Source organism: Triticum aestivum, chromosome 4A, assembly GCF_018294505.1.
Source record: "Triticum aestivum cultivar Chinese Spring chromosome 4A, IWGSC CS RefSeq v2.1, whole genome shotgun sequence".
Lineage (NCBI taxonomy): Eukaryota > Viridiplantae > Streptophyta > Magnoliopsida > Poales > Poaceae > Triticum > Triticum aestivum.
Window position 1 is genome coordinate 613,734,195 of NC_057803.1, and position 22,042 is coordinate 613,756,236.

General features: G+C 44.4%; 1 protein-coding gene across 1 annotated transcript; it reads left to right on the forward strand.

Annotated features, from left to right (window-relative positions):
* The first annotated feature begins 16,219 nt into the window (after nt 1–16,219).
* Nucleotides 16,220–18,328, forward strand: LOC123082607 (F-box/FBD/LRR-repeat protein At5g22700). Its single transcript, XM_044504907.1, has 4 exons — nt 16,220–16,314; nt 16,621–17,438; nt 17,697–17,840; nt 17,935–18,328. Exons 2-4 carry the CDS (start codon nt 16,638–16,640, stop codon nt 18,127–18,129), a joined length of 1,140 nt encoding a protein of 379 aa, XP_044360842.1. The 5' UTR covers nt 16,220–16,314; nt 16,621–16,637; the 3' UTR covers nt 18,130–18,328.
* The last annotated feature ends 3,714 nt before the right edge of the window (nt 18,329–22,042 follow it).

Here is a 22,042-nt window from a genome sequence, read left to right on the forward strand (position 1 = left end):
AGTTTTGGCCGTTTCTAGCCGACCCCCTAAACTTAGTGGAGTAATTTTGTTTCATTTGCATCACATATTCGGCCACCGAAACACATTTCCTTACCTTTTATTTCATTCAATGATATTGGAGTACATAATTCACCAATTCTTCGTCACAAGAGCAAGACCAAATAAAACAAGAACTGCAATTAGACATTTTAGAAGATTTCCAACTTCCCTAACTGCTCCCACAAGTTGGATTAATATCTTCTCTATATCTTCATTGTTGATATGTGGATTCTCAATCTTCAACACTTCTTTCTTCTTCGATTCTAAAGTAGACGTTGCTTCGCATCTAATTTCATCTCTAATCTCATATCTAGTCTCATCTCTACCCTCAGTTCTAGCAACAAGTGCACAAACATCTAGTAATTTTCGCGCTATCAATATATTGATGTATTCTTCTTTCCAATACCAAAACTTGCATCCATCATCTTACACACATAGATGAGCACCAATTAGCTACCGAAATTCCGCCGAATCCGGTGAAGAACCGAATCAAAACAAGCACATACCTCATCGTTTTTGCATTTGAAGAACACTCATCTGGGATGTTGCGGCGTGGTAGAAACTCAACGCACAACCTGCCGCATGCAGTCGTCGCATTATATGACCGGCAGCGGCGAGCTGCTGTGCCAGCGCCGAGCCCGGGCGACGGCCAGGCGTGTATTTGCCAGTGAACCTCTGACGGGAGATATTTGAGTGGCTAGAGGAGGAGCTGGTACCTGCATGCGACACGAAGGGGTTGTGGGGGCTGTGCGGTCCGCTTTCCGGCCAATCCATGGCAAGGCGCAACCACCAGCGGCCGGAATCGCCAAATCCGGCGGCGACGGCAGTAGCCGCAGATCCAGCGTTTTTTGCCGGCCATGGGACGAGGCGGCACAAATCCAAGCGGTAGGGGACAACGGCGGAGCCTCTTGAGCATCCCTGGAGGCAGGCGGGCGTTGACGGGGGTGGGAGGGGCAGCACTGAGCAGATGCAACGCGGGAGGGGAAGGGGGAGGCAGTGGAGGAGAGGCACGGCTTTTACTCAGCCGCCAAGCGGCCGAGTAAATATAAGGAGATTTTTAGGGAGAGGAGTACAATTTTACCCCCTTACGGCGGATAAGGGATCGGCTAGGTCCTGGTTAGAGGAGTAAAATCACAGTTCTAGTTCTCTAACCGGTTATAAGGGATCGGTTAGAAATGCCCTAAGACCCCAGGGATGATTAAATTGACAGTTCCATAACATATGGCAACCATTACGCCATGTCTGACAGGGAGTTTACAACGGAGAAGAGGTTGCTGTGAAATTGCTTCATGAGGATCTAGAATACGAAGAGAAGACATTTGCAAATGATTCTGCTAACATTATGAGGATCGACCACCCAAATATTGTACGTCTAGTTGGTTATTATTGTGGAACACAGCGTAAATTTGTTGAGTACAAAGGTGAGCTGCGATTTTCTCTATATACCAGCAGAATTCTGTGCTCTGAATACTTGGAGGGTGGAACTCTTGGAAACTATCTCGGAGGTAAGATGCAGTTCAATGTCAGGCTGTATCTTTTGTGTCTAACTAAAACTAATTCCCTCATTTCAATTTCTCTCTTGTTCTGCTCCTGCTTAAGTATCTCGTGACCATGACTGGCGAACCCGTTACAACATAATAAAGGGGATCTGTGAAGGTCTACATTTCCTTCACCGGGGATTGAGAACTCCAATTTTCCATCTAGATCTAACGCCCAGAAATATATTACTAGACAAGTCCCTGGTGCCGAAAATTCGGGAGCTTGGACAATCAAAGCTCATCGGAACAAATGCAATAATGTCATGTACAGGCACACTGTAAGTAGAACACTTCAGGCTTGAATCTATGTATTTTTCATGGTGAGACTGACATGGTGTTTCATTAAACTGCTTGTACCATGCAGTAGGCACAGGCCACCAGAGTTCTGGGACAGCCAAGTAAGTGAAAAGTATGATGTTTACAGTTTAGGTATCATAATAATAGAGATTATGGCTGGATATACCGGTTACTACGAATTTCGTGACATGAATGATGCCACACAATTTATTGAGATGGCAAGAAAATTATTCCTCTGTATCAGTGACAATTTCCATCTTAATTACTTTAGTATAGTTTATTTATCTACCACCATAAATTATATCCTTATATTCTGATTCGGTAGGTAAATACGAATTGGAGGAAATGGATAAACACAACAACGTCACCATGCCCATCAGCAGAATGGGATCAGGTGGATGCATGCATCAAATTGGCAATAAGATGTGCAGATTTTAAAGCAGACAATAGGCCCACTACAGCAGATATTGTGCATATTCTGACGGAGGAGAGAATGTTACCGGTGGAGTACAGGGCACCATTTGTGATGGGCAAGGTATGACTTATAAGTTCTAATAATACGTACATATAACTGGCAGTATATATCACGCGCTCACTCTTCGCTTCCTAAGAAGTCAGAATCAGTAGTTTCCTTCAAATTTAGGTGAACATTGAGCGACGTGCAAATGATCGTTTCTGTAAATTTTACGCATGGTGTTCTGAAGAGCACCTGAGTGGTTTTTTGTTACAGAGCACTCCGATTGTTTACCATCCAATCTAATAAACTCAAGTGATCCAAACCCAAATCCGTTCCCACGATTACTAGTGTAAATCTGCATATGGACATTCCTCTCTATTTTCAACATGCACATGAACATCTATCCTCTCTATTTACATGAAATTATTTGTACTATAAAAAAGATGATCCACAATGCAAAACGCAGAATAACAACAGAAGAACAGATTTATATAACACCCTGAGAAAAGCCATTTTGCATAATCAGTTTATTCACCTTCTCAACAGAAAAACAAATCCTACTGTTTTTCGCGAAACGACTTTATGAGCATGTACAATATCAAGATGTACACACCAATTTTTGTTCAGATTTTTTTAACATTTCAAAATATGTTTAAAATACATTTTAAAAATCAGGAGCGCCCACTCCCATGTGCCAAAACGTCTCATCCGAACTACTACGTTGTTTTTTTAACAGATTTATTAAGAGGTGTATATGAGACGGAAACGAAGGATCCAGATAGAACATTCCAACGTAACGTCTAGAAAACATAAGATAATCTGCACAGATCGGGTCCATTACGCCTATTTCCCCAACAAATCTAGGCTTCATATGAACCAGCGGGAGGAGGGGATTCGTTACAGCTATGTTCTTGGCAGCACCGCAATGAACAAGACGGATCTGGCCGAGCGAAGTAGAGAGATAGCAGCTGCAACTGTGTGCGGGCGCTCCATAGTTGGCATATGGGGCTCCTATATAGAGTTGATATGGAGGAAGATATAGAGTTGAGAGAAATGTAAGCGGTTGCTTTTATATAATATTAGCTGGCGAACGTTTGTCGGAGAGAAACTGCCAACAAATATCCTAACTACCACACAACTTTTGATCCTACGGTGCAGTTGGGATGCCTTTTTTTACACCGTACCCAAAATAAAAGGAACTAGATGATACCCCGCGCGTTGCTGCGAAAAGAAATGAAAATACGCCTATTTATAGGATTACATGTAGAAATTATAGAAAAATAGTAACATGGAAAGAATGTAAAGAAAAAACATTTGCTAGCTAACTCGGGGATTGGCACTGGCGCAAAATTATTCTCATGTGTAAGAAGTCTCTAATACAAAGGAAATAACACTAAAGCATTCGAACAAAAAAGTGGTTTGAATACTTGTAAAATTCGGCACAATGGTACAATTTATCTTGATCCCTAGCACTCTATATGAAAAATCATCCTCATAATGTGAAAAAATAATCATCACTTAAGAGCAGTGACTGCATAAGAGAATAACTTTCCAATTGGCACTCTATATGAAAAATCACCACAATTAATTTGGAACTCTGTTAAACACAAAATGGCTATCTTTAAGTTTACAACTATCATATACAAAAAAGTGGGCCAACAATAATATATCTATATATATATATATATATATATATATATATATATATATATATTCATAGAAGTATTATAAAAAAACTAAGTGAAACACTATATACTGAAACATGGAGCAGCTGCATTATATTGAACACTAAATTTATATAGAGGATCTTCCAACGAAACAGTGGAAAAAAGTCTCCAAATTTGCATTGAGCATTCAAAGAAATTAGTGGAAAATAAAATTCTGACCTCAATTATGGGATCTCACAAACAAATAATGAATGGGTCACATTTGCCACATAAGGCATGATGATTACTGACTTTGGCCATAAAAGTTAATTGTATCTGCCTGTCAAATATCCCCTCTTCACGGATGCAAACTAATCTTATATTCCAAAACGAATAGTATATCAAAGTATTATAAGGTCCAAAATTAAACCTTAACCACAATATAAAAATGAAACTATTTGTTTTTAATTCAAAGCACTGGCATTGGTTTTTTTTATCCGAGCAAGAAAACAATTTATCTATTAATATTTTCGCCACACTCAGCTATCAACAAATAGAAGCAAGGAAAAACAGCGAGGGAAGAACACGGTGCATTTCGCCAATGCGCGATGTGAGCAAAGAAAGCAAAATCACATAGAGAAGAGGTCACAACGTAGATGTGCACAATAATAATTTAGCATCCCTTCAAATTTGAAGGCGTCAAATTTCTGTTGGTATATAATGACCTATTGAGAAGAGCACTTCTATCTAAGAACATATTTGCTACCACATGTTCAAGTGAAAAGGCAACCCGGTGAAGTCCATGCACGGACATGTGCCTGGAGACAGGAGAGTATCAGAGGCGTGCGGCATGGTAGCATCCGATGATGTACACTGCGGTGTGGCCAGTGGGAAGCAACTGCAAAAGAATAATATGAACGACATGCCACACATAATGATGTCAACCGCGGTATTCACCATCTCGCAGATGAATGTAAGCGCATCGATGCTCACCTGGTATGCTGATGTGATCATCCTGAAGGTGCACTCCCTATGGAAATCATCGTTGCTGATTTAGTCGGGCTTCTCGCTGCCCCCAACGGCTTTCGGAGCAGAGCAGCGACACACAAAGGACTCAACGGCTGCCTTTCTCGACGATCTAGGATGGTCGGACAAAGGACGGCTGCCCAACCCGCGTCCGAATACTCATAGAGACATCAAGAGGCGGTCCCAACACTCATAGAAAGATCAAGAGGCGAGACGTACAGGCAAGCATGGCGAAGGAGGTTCGGATGAGAGCACCAGCGGGTGGCTGGCAATGGAACGGCGGACCAGCAGCCAGCCTCTCATCACTCAGAGAAAATTTGGGGTCGAGGCGGACCGGACGGCCTGGCGGAGGAGGTCTGGAGGAGAGCAACAATGCGCGCAGGTCGACTCAACTCTGTCTTGCTGGAAGATATGGGTGCTCGGAAATTGAACCGCGGCCCGACCTGCGACCCAACAGCCAGGGTGTCATCGGAGGCAAGGCAGATCGACGGTCTTGCGAGAGGATGGCAGCACTTAAACGCAAAGGCGATGCCCACTGAGTTAAATCTAGCGATTCTTCATCAATTGCAGGGTAACGGAGGGGCCGTAATGTGGCTGATTAATGCTGCAGTTTCATCTGGCATATGAGAGGTACGGTTGCGGTGGTGGAAGAGATAACGACGGGGATGAGAGTCGCGGGCGCATGGTAGATGACCGTAAGTGGGAACCTAACAGGCATGGGCTACAGCCCACATACCATATGTTGGTTTCGGGAGCCAACCCAACAGCGACAGATCCAACCCTAGCCCACGTACGAAACTTGAGCGGGGACAGTGCAATCGAAGAATCGAATCGTTATTTTCCACTTAGCGGTGGCAAGTCTCGGTAAATTGCACAAAACATGATCTGACGGCTGCAATCTCTTGAACTATATTCAATCAACGGCTATAAAAATTCGGATGACGTGGCTGCATGAGGATTCAGGAAAATCAGCTAGTGGGGTGCCCCTATTTAGATATAAAAGATGTTGGAAATATGCCCTAGAGGCAATAATAAAAGCATTATTATTATATTTCCTTGTTCATGATAATTGTCTTTATTCATGCTATAATTGTGTTATCCGGAAATCGTAATACATGTGTGAATAACAGACACCAACATGTCCCTAGTGAGCCTCTAGTTGACTAGCTCGTTGATCAACAGATAGTCATGGTTTCCTGACTATGGACACTGGATGTCATTGATAACGAGATCACATCATTGGGAGAATGATGTGATGGACAAGACCCAATCCTAAACATAGCACAAGATCGTATAGTTCGTTTGCTAGAGTTTTCCAATGTCAAAGTATCTTTTCCTTAGACCATGAGATCGTGTAACTCCCGAATACCGTAGGAGTGCTTTGGGTATGCCAAACGTCACAACGTAACTGGGTGACTATAAAGGTAGACTACGGGTATCTCCGAAAGTGTCTGTTGGGTGACATGGATCAAGACTGGGATTTGTCACTCCGTATGACGGAGAGGTATCACTGGGCCCACTCGGTAATGCATCATCATAATGAGCTTAGAGTGACCAAGTGTCTGGTCACGGGATCATGCATTACGGTACGAGTAAAGTGACTTGCCGGTAACGAGATTGAACGAGGTATTGGGATACCGACGATCGAATCTCGGGCAAGTAACATATCGATAGACAAAGGGAATAGCGTACGGGATTGATTGAATCCTCGACATCGTGGTTCATCCGATGAGATCATCGTGGAGCATGTGGGAGCCAACATGGGTATCCAGATCCCGCTGTTGGTTATTGACCGGAGAGTCGTCTCGGTCATGTCTGCTTGTCTCCCGAACCCGTAGGGTCTACACACTTAAGGTTCGGTGACGCTAGGGTTGTGAAGATATGTATATGCAGAAACCCGAATGTTGTTCGGAGTCCCGGATGAGATCCCGGACGTCACGAGGAGTTCCGGAATGGTCCGGAGGTAAAGAATTATATATAGGAAGTGCTATTTCGGGCATCGGGACAAGTTTCGGGGTTATCGGTATTGTACCGGGACCACCGGAAGGGTCCCGGGGGTCCACCAGGTGGGGCCACCTGTCCCGGGGGGCCACATGGGCTGTAGGGGGTGCGCCTTGGCCTAGATGGGCCAAGGGCACCAGCCCCTATAGGCCCATGCGCCTAGGGTTTCCACCAAGGAGGAGTCCTAGTGGTGGAAGGCACCCCTAGGTGCCTTGGGGGGAGGGAAACCTCCCCTTGGCCGCCGCCCCCCTAGTAGATCTCATCTACTAGGGCCGGCGCCCCCCCTTGGCACCCCTATATATAATGGGGGGGGGGGAGAGGAGGGATTTCACACCAGCCCCTGGCGCCTCCATCTCCCCCCGTTACGTCTCTCCCTCGTAGTCTCGGCGAAGCCCTGCTGCTGTGACGCCCTGCATCCACCACCACGCCGTCGTGCTGCTGAATCTTCATCAACCTCTCCTCCCCCCTTGCTGGATCAAGAAGGAGGAGACGTCTCCCGTCCCGTACGTGTGTTGAACGCGGAGGTGCCGTCCGTTCGGCGCTGGTCATCGGTGATTTGGATCACGTCGAGTACGACTACATCATCACCGTTCTTTTGAACGCTTCCGTGCGCGATCTACAAAGGTATGTAGATGCATCTAATCACTCGTTGCTAGATGAACTCCTAGATGATCTTGGTGAAACGAGTAGGAAATTTTTTGTTTTCTGCAACGTTCCCCAACAGTGGTATCAGAGCCAGGTTTATGCGTAGTTCTTTTTGCGCGAGTAGAACACAATTTGTTGTGGGCGTAGATTTGTCAACTTTCTTGCCGTTACTAGTCCTTTCTTGCTTCAGCGGTATTGTGGGATGAAGCGGCCCGGACCAACCTTACACGTACGCTTACGTGAGACCGGTTCCACCGACTAACATGCACTAGTTGCATAAGGTGGCTGGCGGGTGTCTCTCTCTCTCACTTTAGTTGGAGCGGAATCGATGAACAGGGTCCTTATGAAGGGTAAATAGAAGTTGACAAATCACGTTGTGGCTTTAACGTAGGTAAGAAAACGTTCTTACTAGAACCCTAATTCAGCCACGTAAAACTTGCAACAACAATTAGAGGACGTCTAACTTGTTTTTGCAGCAAGTGGTTTGTGATATGATATGGCCAAAGTTGTGATGAATGATGAATGATCTATATGTGATGTATGAGATGTTCATGCTATTGTAATAGGATTCACGACTTGCATGTCGATGAGTATGACAACCGGCAGGAGCCATAGGAGTTGTCTTTATTCTTTTTATGACCTGCGTGTCATCGAGAAACGCCATGTAAATTACTTTACTTTATTGCTAAACACGTTAGCCATAGTAGTAGAAGTAATAGTTGGCGAGCAACTTCATGGAGACACGATGATGGAGATCATGATGATGGAGATCATGGTGTCAAGCCGGTGACAAGATGATCATGGAGCCCCAAGATGGAGATCAAAGGAGCTATGTGATATTGGCCATATCATGTCACGTTTATTATTTGATTGCATGTGATGTTTATCATGTTTTGCATCTTGTTTACTTAGAACGACGGTAGTAAATAAGATGATCCCTCACAATAAATTCAAGAAGTGTTCCCCCTAACTGTGCACCGTTGCGACAGTTCGCTGTTTCAAAACACCACGTGATGATCGGGTGTTTTATTCAGACGTTCACATACAACGGGTGTAAGACAGATTTACACATGCAAACACTTAGGTTAACTTGACGAGCCTAGCATGTACAGACATGGCGTCGGAACACAGAAGACTGAAAGGTCGAGCATGAGTCGTATAGAAGATACGATCAACATGAAGATGTTCACCGACGTTGACTAGTCCGTCTCACGTGATGATTGGACACGGTCTATTTAAACTCGGATCATGTAATACTTAGATGACTGGAGGGATGTCTAATCTAAGTGGGAGTTCATTAATAATTTGATTAGTTGAACTTAATTATCATGAACTTAGTCTAAATATTTTACAATATGTCTTGTAGATTAAATGGCCAACGTAGTCCTCAACTTCAACGCGTTCCTAGAGAAAACCAAGCTGAAAGACGATGGCAGCAACTATACGGACTGGGTCCGGAACCTGAGGATCATCCTCATAGCTGCCAAGAAAGATTATGTCCTACAAGCACCGCTTGGTGACGCACCCGTTCTCCCTGCAGAACAAGATGTTATGAATGCTTGGCAGGCACGTTCCGATGACTACTCCCTCGTTCAGTGCGGCATGCTTTACAGCCTAGAGCCGGGAATCCAAAAGCGTTTTGAGAGACATGGAGCATATGAGATGTTCGAAGAGCTGAAAATGGTTTTCCAAGCTCATGCCCGGGTCGAGAGATATGAAGTCTCCAACAAATTCTTCAGCTGTAAGATGGAGGAAAACAGTTCTGTCAGTGAGCACATACTCACTATGTCTGGATTGCATAACCGCTTGACTCAGCTGGGAGTTAATCTCCCGGATGATGCGGTCATTGACAGAATCCTCCAGTCGCTTCCACCAAGCTACAAGAGCTTTGTGATGAACTTCAATATGCAGGGGATGGAAAAGACCATTCCTGAAGTATTTGCTATGCTGAAATCAGCAGAGGTAGAAGTCAGGAAGGAACATCAAGTGTTGATGGTCAATAAAACCACTAAGTTCAAGAAAGGCAAGGGTAAAAGAACTTCAAGAAGGACGGCAAGGAAGTTGCCGCGCCCGGCAAGCAAGCTGCCGGGAAGAAGCCAAAGAATGGACCCAAGCCCGAGACTGAGTGCTTTTATTGCAAGGGAAGCGGTCACTGGAAGCGGAACTACCCTAAGTACTTAGCGGATAAGAAGGCCGGCAAAACAAAAGGTATATGTGATATACATGTAATTGATGTGTACCTTACTAGTGCCCGTAGTAGCTCCTGGGTATTTGATACCGGTGCAGTTGCTCAAATTTGTAACTCAAAGCAGGGGCTGCGGAATAAGCGGAAACTGGCAAAGGACGAGGTGACAATGCGCGTCGGGAATGGTTCCAAGGTCAATGTGATCACCGTCGGCACGCTACCTCTGCATCTCCCTTCGGGATTAGTTTTAAACCTTAATAATTGTTATTTAGTGCCAGCTTTGAGCATGAACATTGTATCGGGATCTCGTTTAATTCGAGATGGCTACTCTTTTAAATCTGAGAATAATGGTTGTTCCATTTTTTTGAGAGATATGTTTTATGGTCATGCTCCTATGGTGAATGGTTTATTCTTTATGAATCTCGAACGTGATGCTACACATGTTCATAATGTGAGTACCAAAAGAAGTAAGGTTGATAATGATAGTCCCACATACCTGTGGCACTGCCGCCTTGGTCACATAGGTGTCAAACGCATGAAGAAGCTCCATGCTGATGGACTTTTAGAGTCTCTTGATTATGAATCATTTGACACATGCGAACCATGCCTTATGGGTAAAATGACCAAGACTCCGTTCTCAGGAACAATGGAGCGAGCAACCGACTTATTAAAAATCATACATACTGATGTGTGCGGTCCAATGAGTGTTGAGGCTCACGGTGGCTATCGCTATGTTCTCACCCTCACTGATGATTTAAGTAGGTATGGGTATATCTACTTAATGAAACACAAGTCTGAAACCTTTGCAAAGTTCAAGGAATTTCAGAGTGAGGTTGAAAATCAACGTGACAGGAAAATCAAGTTTCTACGATCAGATCGTGAAGGAGAATACTTGAGTCACGAGTTTGGCACACACTTAAGAAAATGTGGAATAGTTTCACAACTCACGCCGCCTGGAACACCTCAGCGTAATGGTGTGTCCGAACGTCGTAATCGCACTCTATTAGATATGGTGCGATCTATGATGTCTCTTACCGATTTACCGCTATCCTTTTGGGGCTATGCTTTAGAGACTGCCGCATTCACTTTAAATAGGGCTCCGTCGAAATCCGTTGAGACGACACCGTATGAATTATGGTTTGGGAAGAAACCTAAGCTGTCGTTTCTAAAAGTTTGGGGATGCGATGCTTATGTCAAGAAACTTCAACCTGAAAAGCTCGAACCCAAGTTGGAAAAATGCGTCTTCATAGGATACCCAAAAGAAACTATTGGGTACACCTTCTACCTCAGATCCGAAGGCAAGATCTTTGTTGCCAAGAATGGGTCCTTTCTGGAGAAAGAGTTTCTCTCGAAAGAAGTAAGTGGGAGGAAAGTAGAGCTTGATGAAGTATTACCTCTTGGACCGGAAAATGGCGCAACTCAAGAAAATGTTCCTGAGGTGCCTGCACCGACTAGAGAGGAAGTTAATGACAATGATCAAGATACTTCTGATCAAGCCCCTACTGAAATTCGAAGGTCCACAAGGACACGTTCCGCACCAGAGTGGTACGGCAACCTTGTCTTGGAAATCATGCTGTTAGACAACGGTGAACCTTCGAACTATGAAGAAGCGATGGCGGGCCCGGATTCCGACAAATGGCTAGAAGCCATGAAATCCGAGATAGGATCCATGTATGAAAACAAAGTATGGACTTTGACTGACTTGCCCGTTGAGCGGCGAGCCATAGAAAATAAATGGATCTTTAAGAGGAAGACAGACGCGGATGGTAATGTGACCATCTATAAAGCTCGGCTTGTCGCTAAGGGTTATCGACAAGTTCAAGGGGTTGACTACGATGAGACTTTCTCACCGGTAGCGAAGCTGAAGTCCGTCCGAATCATGTTAGCAATTGCTGCATTCTATGATTACGAATTATGGCAAATGGACGTCAAAACGGCATTCCTTAATGGTTTTCTTAAGGAAGAATTTTATATGATGCAGCCGGAAGGTTTTGTCGATCCTAAGAATGCTGACAAAGTGTGCAAGCTCCAACGCTCGATTTATGGGCTGGTGCAAGCATCTCGGAGTTGGAACATTCGCTTTGATGAGATGATCAAAGCGTTTGGGTTTACACAGACTTATGGAGAAGCCTGCGTTTACAAGAAAGTGAGTGGGAGCCCTGTAGCATTTCTCATATTATATGTAGATGACATACTTTTGATGGGAAATGATATAGAACTCTTGGACAGCATCAAGGCCTACTTGAATAAAAGTTTTTCAATGAAGGACCTTGGAGAAGCTGCTTATATATTAGGCATCAAAATCTATAGAGATAGATCGAGACGCCTCATAGGTCTTTCACAAAGCACATACCTTGATAAGATATTGAAGAAGTTCAATATGGATCAATCCAAGAAGGGGTTCTTGCCTGTGTTACAAGGTATGAAATTGAGCTCAGCTCAATGTCCGACCACGGCAGAAGATATAGAAGAGATGAGTGTCATCCCCTATGCCTCAGCCATATGTTCTATTATGTATGCCATGCTGTGTACCAGACCTGATGTTAACCTTGCCGTCAGTTTGGTAGGAAGGTACCAAAGTAATCCCGGCAAGGAACACTGGACAGCGGTCAAGAATATCCTGAAGTACCTGAAAAGGACTAAGGAAATGTTTCTCGTTTATGGAGGTGACGAAGAGCTCGTCGTAAAGGGTTACGTCGACGCTAGCTTCGACACAGATCTGGATGACTCTAAGTCACAAACCGGATACGTGTATATTTTGAATGGTGGGGCAGTAAGCTGGTGCAGTTGCAAGCAAAGCGTCGTGGCGGGATCTACATGTGAAGCGGAGTACATGGCAGCCTCGGAGGCAGCACATGAAGCAATATGGGTGAAGGAGTTCATCACCGACCTAGGAGTCATACCCAATGCGTCGGGGCCGATCAAGCTCTTCTGTGACAACACTGGAGCTATTGCACTTGCCAAGGAGCCCAGGTTTCACAAGAAGACAAGGCACATCAAGCGTCGCTTCAACTTCATTCGTGAAAATGTTCAAGATGGAGACATAGAGATTTGTAAAGTACATGCGGACCTGAATATAGCAGATCCGTTGACTAAACCTCTCCCTAGAGCAAAACATGATCAACACCAGAATTCCATGGGTGTTCGATTCATCACAATGTAACTAGATTATTGACTCTAGTGCAAGTGGGAGACTGTTGGAAATATGCCCTAGAGGCAATAATAAAAGCATTATTATTATATTTCCTTGTTCATGATAATTATCTTTATTCATGCTATAATTGTGTTATCCGGAAATCGTAATACATGTGTGAATAACAGACACCAACATGTCCCTAGTGAGCCTCTAGTTGACTAGCTCGTTGATCAACAGATAGTCATGGTTTCCTGACTATGGACACTGGATGTCATTGATAACGAGATCACATCATTGGGAGAATGATGTGATGGACAAGACCCAATCCTAAACATAGCACAAGATCGTATAGTTCGTTTGCTAGAGTTTTCCAATGTCAAAGTATCTTTTCCTTAGACCATGAGATCGTGTAACTCCCGGATACCGTAGGAGTGCTTTGGGTATGCCAAACGTCACAACGTAACTGGGTGACTATAAAGGTAGACTACGGGTATCTCCGAAAGTGTCTGTTGGGTGACATGGATCAAGACTGGGATTTGTCACTCCGTATGACGGAGAGGTATCACTGGGCCCACTCGGTAATGCATCATCATAATGAGCTCAGAGTGACCAAGTGTCTGGTCATGGGATCATGCATTACGGTACGAGTAAAGTGATTTGCCGGTAACGAGATTGAACGAGGTATTGGGATACCGACGATCGAATCTCGGGCAAGTAACATATCGATAGACAAAGGGAATAGCATACGGGATTGATTGAATCCTCGACATCGTGGTTCATCCGATGAGATCATCGTGGAGCATGTGGGAGCCAACATGGGTATCCAGATCCCACTGTTGGTTATTGACCGGAGAGTCGTCTCGGTCATGTCTGCTTGTCTCCCGAACCCGTAGGGTCTACACACTTAAGGTTCGGTGACGCTAGGGTTGTGAAGATATGTATATGCAGAAACCCGAATGTTGTTCGAAGTCCCGGATGAGACCCCGGACGTCACGAGGAGTTCCGGAATGGTCCGGAGGTAAAGAATTATATATAGGAAGTGCTATTTCGGGCATCGGGACCAGTTTCGGGGTTATCGATATTGTACCGGGACCACCGGAAGGGTCCCGGGGGTCCACCAGGTGGGGCCACCTGTCCCGGGGGGCCACATGGGCTGTAGGGGGTGCGCCTTGGCCTAGATGGGCCAAGGGCACCAGCCCCTATAGGCCCATGCGCCTAGGGTTTCCACCAAGGAGGAGTCCTAGTGGTGGAAGGCACCCCTAGGTGCCTTGGGGGGAGGGAAACCTCCCCTTGGCCGCCGCCCCCCCTAGTAGATCTCATCTACTAGGGCCGGCGCCCCCCCTTGTCACCCCTATATATAGTGGGGGGGAGAGGAGGGATTTCACACCAGCCCCTGGCGCCTCCATCTCCCCCCGTTACGTCTCTCCCTCGTAGTCTCGGCGAAGCCCTGCTGCTGTGACGCCCTGCATCCACCACCACGCCGTCGTGCTGCTGGATCTTCATCAACCTCTCCTTCCCCCTTGCTGGATCAAGAAGGAGGATACGTCTCCCGTCCCGTACGTGTGTTGAACGCGGAGGTGCCGTCCGTTCGGCGCTGGTCATCGGTGATTTGGATCACGTCGAGTACGACTACATCATCACTGTTCTTTTGAACGCTTCCGTGCGCGATCTACAAAGGTATGTAGATGCATCTAATCACTCGTTGCTAGATGAACTCCTAGATGATCTTGGTGAAACGAGTAGGAAAATATTTGTTTTCTGCAACGTTCCCCAACAAAAGATGCCACGACAGTTTTGCGAAAAAGCCACACAAGTTCTTTGAATATACTGAAACGGCCAGACGAACATTTGCAAATGCCTTCATTAGTACGTGCCTCGTTCATGTAATAAAGATCACAATACAAGCCACATGGACACCGGCTACGTAAAAACCAACCTGACAATACTGATAAAACAACAGAACGCTAGCCTTTGCATTAAAGACCATCAGGCAAAGAAGTAAAATTACAATCAAGACCAAAACATCCCATGATTTTGACATCAACGCTCGTCACCCGCCTTCACCAGAACAAACACCAAAGGGAAGTATGACGGATCACCTTCTCACCCAAGCTCGACGTTGGTCAATCTCTGGTATGCAACTTTGTGAACCTTCAAGGTGGCTCAACAAAGACGAAGCCATTGCCATTGAACGAATCGGACTAGGACAACACCCTGAACATGCCATCAAACTCCAGATCTGACACCACCACTCGACGAAGATGTCGGAGAACGAAATCATACCTGCCAAATGCCAAGCATGATTCCAGCACATGATCTATATGTCTTTCCGATGCCGCCAAAGCATACCAGTGCATCTGCTCCTGGGCTACCTCCTAAGCTCCACACCATCGCTCAAGTAGACGCCTTCGCAACGATGGAGCCCAATGACACAAGTCCATGATACGTCTATTTTGCATCATTATTTTCTACTGTAATTAACTTTACTTTAGTGTTATATTTGTTATTTTGATGCAATTTTAATGTCTTTTCTCTCTTAAATGCAAGTTATATCAAGAGAGGGGGATTGCCGACTACAGAAATTTTGATGTGAGAAAGTAACCGAAGAGATATCAATTTGATGCAGGCGATGTAATGTTATTTCTATGATACCTAAAAATTAATATAGCAACCTGAAATCGCCTTTCCCCTTTTGTGTACCAGGGAGAGGGATTGAGGTGTTGTTAGAATTTTATCTTTGGTTGCAAACTGATTACCATGCTTTGCTGTAGCACAGTTCTTCCTTTTAATACTCATCAAAGATGCCCCTCAAAAAAAAAAATACTCATCAAAGATGCCACTTCTGGACCTTTTTTGACTAACTTTTTAATTTAATTTTTAAATTTTGAGGCATTTTTATTTAGTTTAATAGAAACCAGCTTACGTTGTCAATCATACATAACCTGTTTTCATCACACTCGGCCTGTTATCATCTCAAAAAAAGGATGCCACTTCTGGATTTTTTTACTGTTTTTTTTCATTTTTATTTAATTATTTTGACATTTTTAGTTTAATTTTTTTGAGGTGATTTCAGTTTAATTTAATATAAAAACCATCTTACATTATCAACCATACATGCATAGCCTGTTTAAATAACATTTTCATCACACTCGGCCTGTTTTCCTTGATGGACCTGAACAACTGCTTACGAAACAAAACTGGCCCAGTAACGTACGGTGAGCTTTTACAAGGTCTGGCCCGTCATATATGCCGGTGAGAGGCAGTGATTGAGAACCCCGGTTCTCGCCGCCGCCGCCGCCGCCGCCTCGGACGCGTTGATCGGGTCGTCGGACCATTGTTTGCAGGTCAGTACGCTTTCCTTTAGTTTCTTCTCAGTCATGGTAATGGGAATGGGAGGATAAACCCTAGCTAGCTAGCTACTTAAAAGGGCACCAGATCGGACTAACAACTAACTGATTCCATCGGATCATGCCAAGATGTGGTGTTAACTGTGGATGATTCCATCAAGATGCTTCTCTGTGCATGATTCGATCGGTCAATCGGTTGCTAGATTGAAATCTTGTCTTGTACATAGAAATGGCTCGATTGGTATGAGATTTCTGCATTGATATCTTGAGTATTGACTGAGGCACCTCCCTGGATTCATGCAGCTAACCCGTTTGACGAAATGTCGGCGCCAGCATCTACTCCCTGTCGTTTCAAGAGCGCGCGAGGCACCTACAATGGCGTCGACAGGCTCAGCGGCCTTCCCAGTGAGCTGCTCCACCGCATGATGTCCTTCCTGCCCATGCCGGAGGCCGTGCGCACAAGTCTGCTCTCGCCGAGCTGGCGCTATCTCTGGGCGTCTACGCCATACATCCGCATCGACCATCACGACTTCATGGATGACAACGAAAAGATGGAGAAGTTCGGGGACCGCCTGCTGCTCTTGCGCGACAGCACTGCTTCCTTGGATGAAGCCCGGATCATTGACCACACGGTTGCTAGTACCACATGTACTGTGTGGATTCGTCATGTCATCATGCACAAAGTTCGTCACCTCCATGTTTCCGGATTGGGCCATCTGGATAGCTCAGCCATGCCTCCTTCTAACCACCTCAAAACAATCAGGCTCCAATTTGTCATATTGGGACATGGGCTCTTTAGGCCGCTCAACTACGACTGCCGAGTGCTTCAACTTCTACAGCTGGAGGATTGCGTTTTGGTTGACCTGAAGGAGATCTCATCCAGGTCACTCAAGGCTCTGCATATCATTAACTGCCTTATCACCGGGAGTATCCTGATTTGTGCTAGCAATCTTACCCATCTCTCTATCCTAGACATGCATAGTCATTCCGGAGCTATATTAGTTAGGGATCTGTCTTCTCTAGTAACAGCCTTTGTTAGTGTAAGGACAATAGAGGGCCATGGTCTACTTGATGGTCTCTCGCATGCCACAACCTTGGAGTTGCATGCACCATTACTTGAGGTATGAACTAGTTATTTTTCTTTTCACATCCATACACGTTTAGATGAAAATATTTGATTCCTTAGTTAGATTTTCTTATGTAGTTGCTTCTCGGGGTTTAAATCTTAGCCTTTTCAGCTTACTTGTTTCTCCTCCTACGAGCTGGTATTATTTTAATAAGCTATCATGGAAAAAACATGAAATGATCAAACTATTCTACTCACTGTCTTCACCATCATTTTGATTTCATCTGGGATGAATATGAAGCTTCTGTTGCAGAGAGGTTTGTGGATATGCCCAATGTTCAGCAACCTGACAAGCCTAGTGCTGGGCAATTGGTGCATGGCTGCTGATTTCGACGCGCTGCTTGGCATTCTCCAGCGCTCGCCCAAGCTGAAGGAGTTGACCTTTAAGCTCGAAAGGGTACTCACTCGAAACAATCTCTAAATACGAGTTGATCTGCTATAACAGTGGAACCCCTTACTGATCCTTCCACCTTAATGTTGGCACTCTGCAGGTGCAATGTATAAGGTACATGCATTCTGGATCTACTTTGCCACCATCAGGAGCAGCGTTGAGCTTGGGCTCCCACCCTTGCATCGAGAGGATCAAGATCTGCTGCTCGAAAGAAGATCCAAGTGTCGGCGCACTGGTGGAGGCGTTGCAACCGGTTGTCGGTGATGTGAAAATCAGCATCAAGCATCTCTATTAATCAAGACATTGTTTTGTTTTGGGCACCTGCCACCTTAGAACAATGCTAAGTTAATGTGTTGAGATGAAGTATTCCTGAGGTAAACGTTCAGTAAACCAGAATAGCCAGTCGACTCCGGCCGGCGGCCGTGGAGGAGGCTGGGTCAAGCTCCCTGCTCCTGTATCTCTTGGAATGGATTGGGTAATTAATCTGTAATTTAGCTCCCGAGCCCTCACAAAGACACTGTGTTGAACTGGGCCTAAATTCATGCGTAGTTTACCTCTTGAATGTCAATATATCTCTTACGCCTGAAATAGTTACATGTTTCCATTATTTGCCAAGTCTAGCCATGATTGCCCTCAGAGATTCAGAACAAGCCAGGCTAATGGATATGTTCCTATGTATGACCCTGATGCTACACAAGACATATTTCTTTCACACTGTAATCTCATGCGTGTAATAGAGGACAATTGCTAATCACAGTTCAGAATGTAATCATCAGATTTAACAACAGGGTGCCACCATTTTTATTTGTGGAACAAAACAATGCGCAGGTGCCCAACATCATAGTTACTCTTGTATCATACAGTACAATGCATTCAGAGTAAACCCGGGCCTCACTATCCTAACGCTCCATTGTTGCTTTGAGATCTGTGCTACACAACTACCTTATTACATGGAATTTTCTCTTTTTTGTTCCTCTCATATAAAACATGTCTTGAACTTCAAACTTTGCAGTACAACATAACTTTGTAACTAGAATGTGAGATAAAACTTTCAGATTTTTTTGTCCGACATAAATATGAAAAATAAGATTTTTTTAATCAAATAAATCTCATTTTGTATATTTATGTTGGACCAAAAAATCTGTAAGTTTTATCCCACATTCTACATAGAAAGCTTTGTTGTGCTGCAAAGTTGAAAGTACAAAAACATGTTCTATATGAGAGAAACAAAAAAGAGAAAATTATTTTCACGAATCCTGATGTAGAAATGAGTGGTTGGATAAGGAGTACCCGGGTGCATAGGCTCTAAAACATGTTTTCGGAGTAAACCAGACAAGACAACGTCATCCTGGAGATCCTTATGGTGCAGACTGACAACATGTTTTCTCCCACGCGTAGTCACACAGTGGGTTGGTATTTCTCTGAATGAAGTATCAGCAGACCAAGCTGAAGGCATCCTTTGGTTATGAAAACATGAGAGGATGCGGCCTGCTTCGAGTTCGAGGCGGCAGGGTCAACAAATGTATACCGATAAACAAGGGCTAGAACATGTACGGCTGAATTTATGATGTGGCACATCGTTCACTAAGAGAGCACATTGCTTTCTCTGGTGTTTCCTCCGCGCGACCGCGGCGTCCAGGGCACCTCTCCCCCTTCGGTGTCGGCGGTGCGAGCAGGCGTGAGTGCCCTCCCCCTCCGACCTGCGCCCCCTGCCTGAGCTGCCTCGTCCGCGCCGCGGAGGAGCGCCGGGTCGAGCTCCCTGCTCGCATTGCTCAGCTGCTCCTGTTCCTCTCCAAATGGATCGGGTAACCTCTAATTTTAGCTTCTGGGTCCTGATAAATGTACGTGTTGAATTCAACTTAAATTGACAAGAGTGCCTAACTGTGGCTCCTAGTTTTTTTTTTTTTGGAAAAGGAGGATTACCTACTGTGGCTCCTAGCTAGTTTGTCTCTCAACTAATTTACTGGGCATCCCTTCAATCCACAAGCAACACCGAGGTATCTCGTTGAACTGGGCTTAAATTGATGCATAGACAGAGTGCCTGGCATTCTTCAATGCTAACATCTGAACTATTTTTTGCGCTGCAGCTATGACACACTGCCACTACCACTACCACATACTCCTTATAGTGATCTAAACGCTCTTATATTACTTTACAGAGGGAGTACCCTTCAAGCCACAAGCAACACTGGTGAATCTTGCCTCCAGTCTGATCAAATCTTGTGCTTGAAACGGCAGCATGTTTCGGTTTGCCAAATGTACAAAATTCAGAACATGCCAGGCTAATGAATATAATCCTATGCCAGACAAAACAGATTTCTCACATAGCAATTCACACTGTAATATCACGAGTGTAATCAGAGGACAACTGCCAATGACAATTGTGAATGCAATCATCAGATTTAACAACAGAATGCCACCATTTCAACTTTAGGAACAATGAGCTGCAGTGCAGGTGTCTGAACATAGTTACTCTTGTATAGTAAAACACATTCAGAATAAATCAGACAACGTCATCTTTATGCTGCAGCCTGAGAACATGTTTTCTCAGTCCGCACTTTATCACACAGTGGAACGGCATTTCTCTTGATGAAGTATCGGCATTACAACAAAAATTCGAAGCCCAACATAAAGGCCTCTCAGGAAGATATATTCCAGTCCACCTGAGAAAACTAAGCATAGACTACAACTCACTTGTAACATACACGCAAACAAAACAAAAGGTGTCCTATTCCTTGATGCGCAATGCCGAATATTCTCGTTTGATTGCGGAGACTTCTGCGTAGACATCCGGCATTGTCGGTCGATCTTTTGGTGTCTCCGTTGAGCATGAGAGACCAAGCTGAACAAGCTGCATAATGCAGCTCAGCATCCCCACCATTGCATGGTTTCCATGGTCCACAACTTCGTCTCCGATGATATTAGGATCAAGTATCTCACGGATCTTTTCGGGGAATGCATTTCCCACAAATTTCTGAAGGCTCAGGCCATTATTGAACAACACATCTGTTGGGCGTTTCCCCGTGAGCATTTCTAGGATGATAATTCCATAGCTATACACATCGCCTGCTGTTGAGATCTTGTTCCCGATGCCATATTCTGCATTGTTTAAATTTCAGTTATCTTAGAACAATGATCATTGAAAACTATATAAGGTTCCTTTTGAATAAAGGAAAAGTGAAACTTGAATCACATTAGGGAGTAAAGATAATGAACATGGACATGTGGTGCTCTACAGTTATTGCCCACTGTTGCTCTACAGTAAATAGTAAAAAAATAAATAAACATGGATTAGATTCAAGTGGAGGCAACATGTGGTGCACATCAAAAGTATTACTAATCCAAACTAGATCACATCAAAAGTATTACTAATCCAAACTAGATCTAGTTTGGATTAGTAATACTTTTGATGTGCACCACATGTTGCCTCCACTTGAATCTAATCCACGTTCATTTCACCCACTGTTATATATAATAACTAATCAGGGTCATAAATCATATGATGAAAGTACTGTATATAAAACCTACCGCGCAAATAAGCAGCATTTTAAAAAATACAGGAAAAGTTAGCAGCATCGCTTTTCAAAAGAAACGCTACTGCTACTTACTATTATCAGTAGCGCTTTCCCAAAAAAAGCGCTACTGCTAACTAGGTATAGCAGTAGCACTCACTTTCCAGTGCTACTGCTACCAGTTAGCTGTAGCGCCTTAGTGGTAGCGCTTATACAAGAGCTCCTGCTAGCTATAAAACAAGCGCTACTACTAGGATTTTCCCTAGTAGTGATAGCATATGATCGTTCAGTTTATTGCTACGCTTTCTTAATGTCAAATACATATTACTTCGACCATGAGATCATGCAACTCCCGGATATCGGAGGAATACCTTGTGTGCTATCAAACGTCACAACGTAACTGGGTGATCATAAAGATGCTCTACAGGTATCTCTAAAGATGTCTGCTGAGTTGGCATGGATCGAGATTGAGATTTGTCACTCCGTGTATCGGAGAGGTATTTCTGGGCCCTCTCGGTAATACAGCATCACATGAAGCTTGCAAGCAAAGTGACTAAGGAGATAGTTACTAGATGATGTATTATGGAACGAGTAAAGAGACTTGCCAGTAACAATATTGAACTAGGTATGGAGATACCGACGATCGAATCTCGGGCAAGTAACATACCGACAGATAAAGGGAATTACACATGTTGT

What these genes read in the sequence shown, in the direction of transcription:
- LOC123082607 (XM_044504907.1), top strand. Translation starts at nt 16,638, where the DNA reads ATGTCGGCGCCAGCATCTACTCCCTGTCGTTTCAAGAGCGCGCGAGGC. An exon ending in TGCATGCACCATTACTTGAG is followed by an intron (nt 17,439 to 17,696) that starts GTATGAACTAGT and finishes CTTCTGTTGCAG; the next exon opens with AGAGGTTTGTGGATATGCCC. An exon ending in TGACCTTTAAGCTCGAAAGG is followed by an intron (nt 17,841 to 17,934) that starts GTACTCACTCGA and finishes GGCACTCTGCAG; the next exon opens with GTGCAATGTATAAGGTACAT.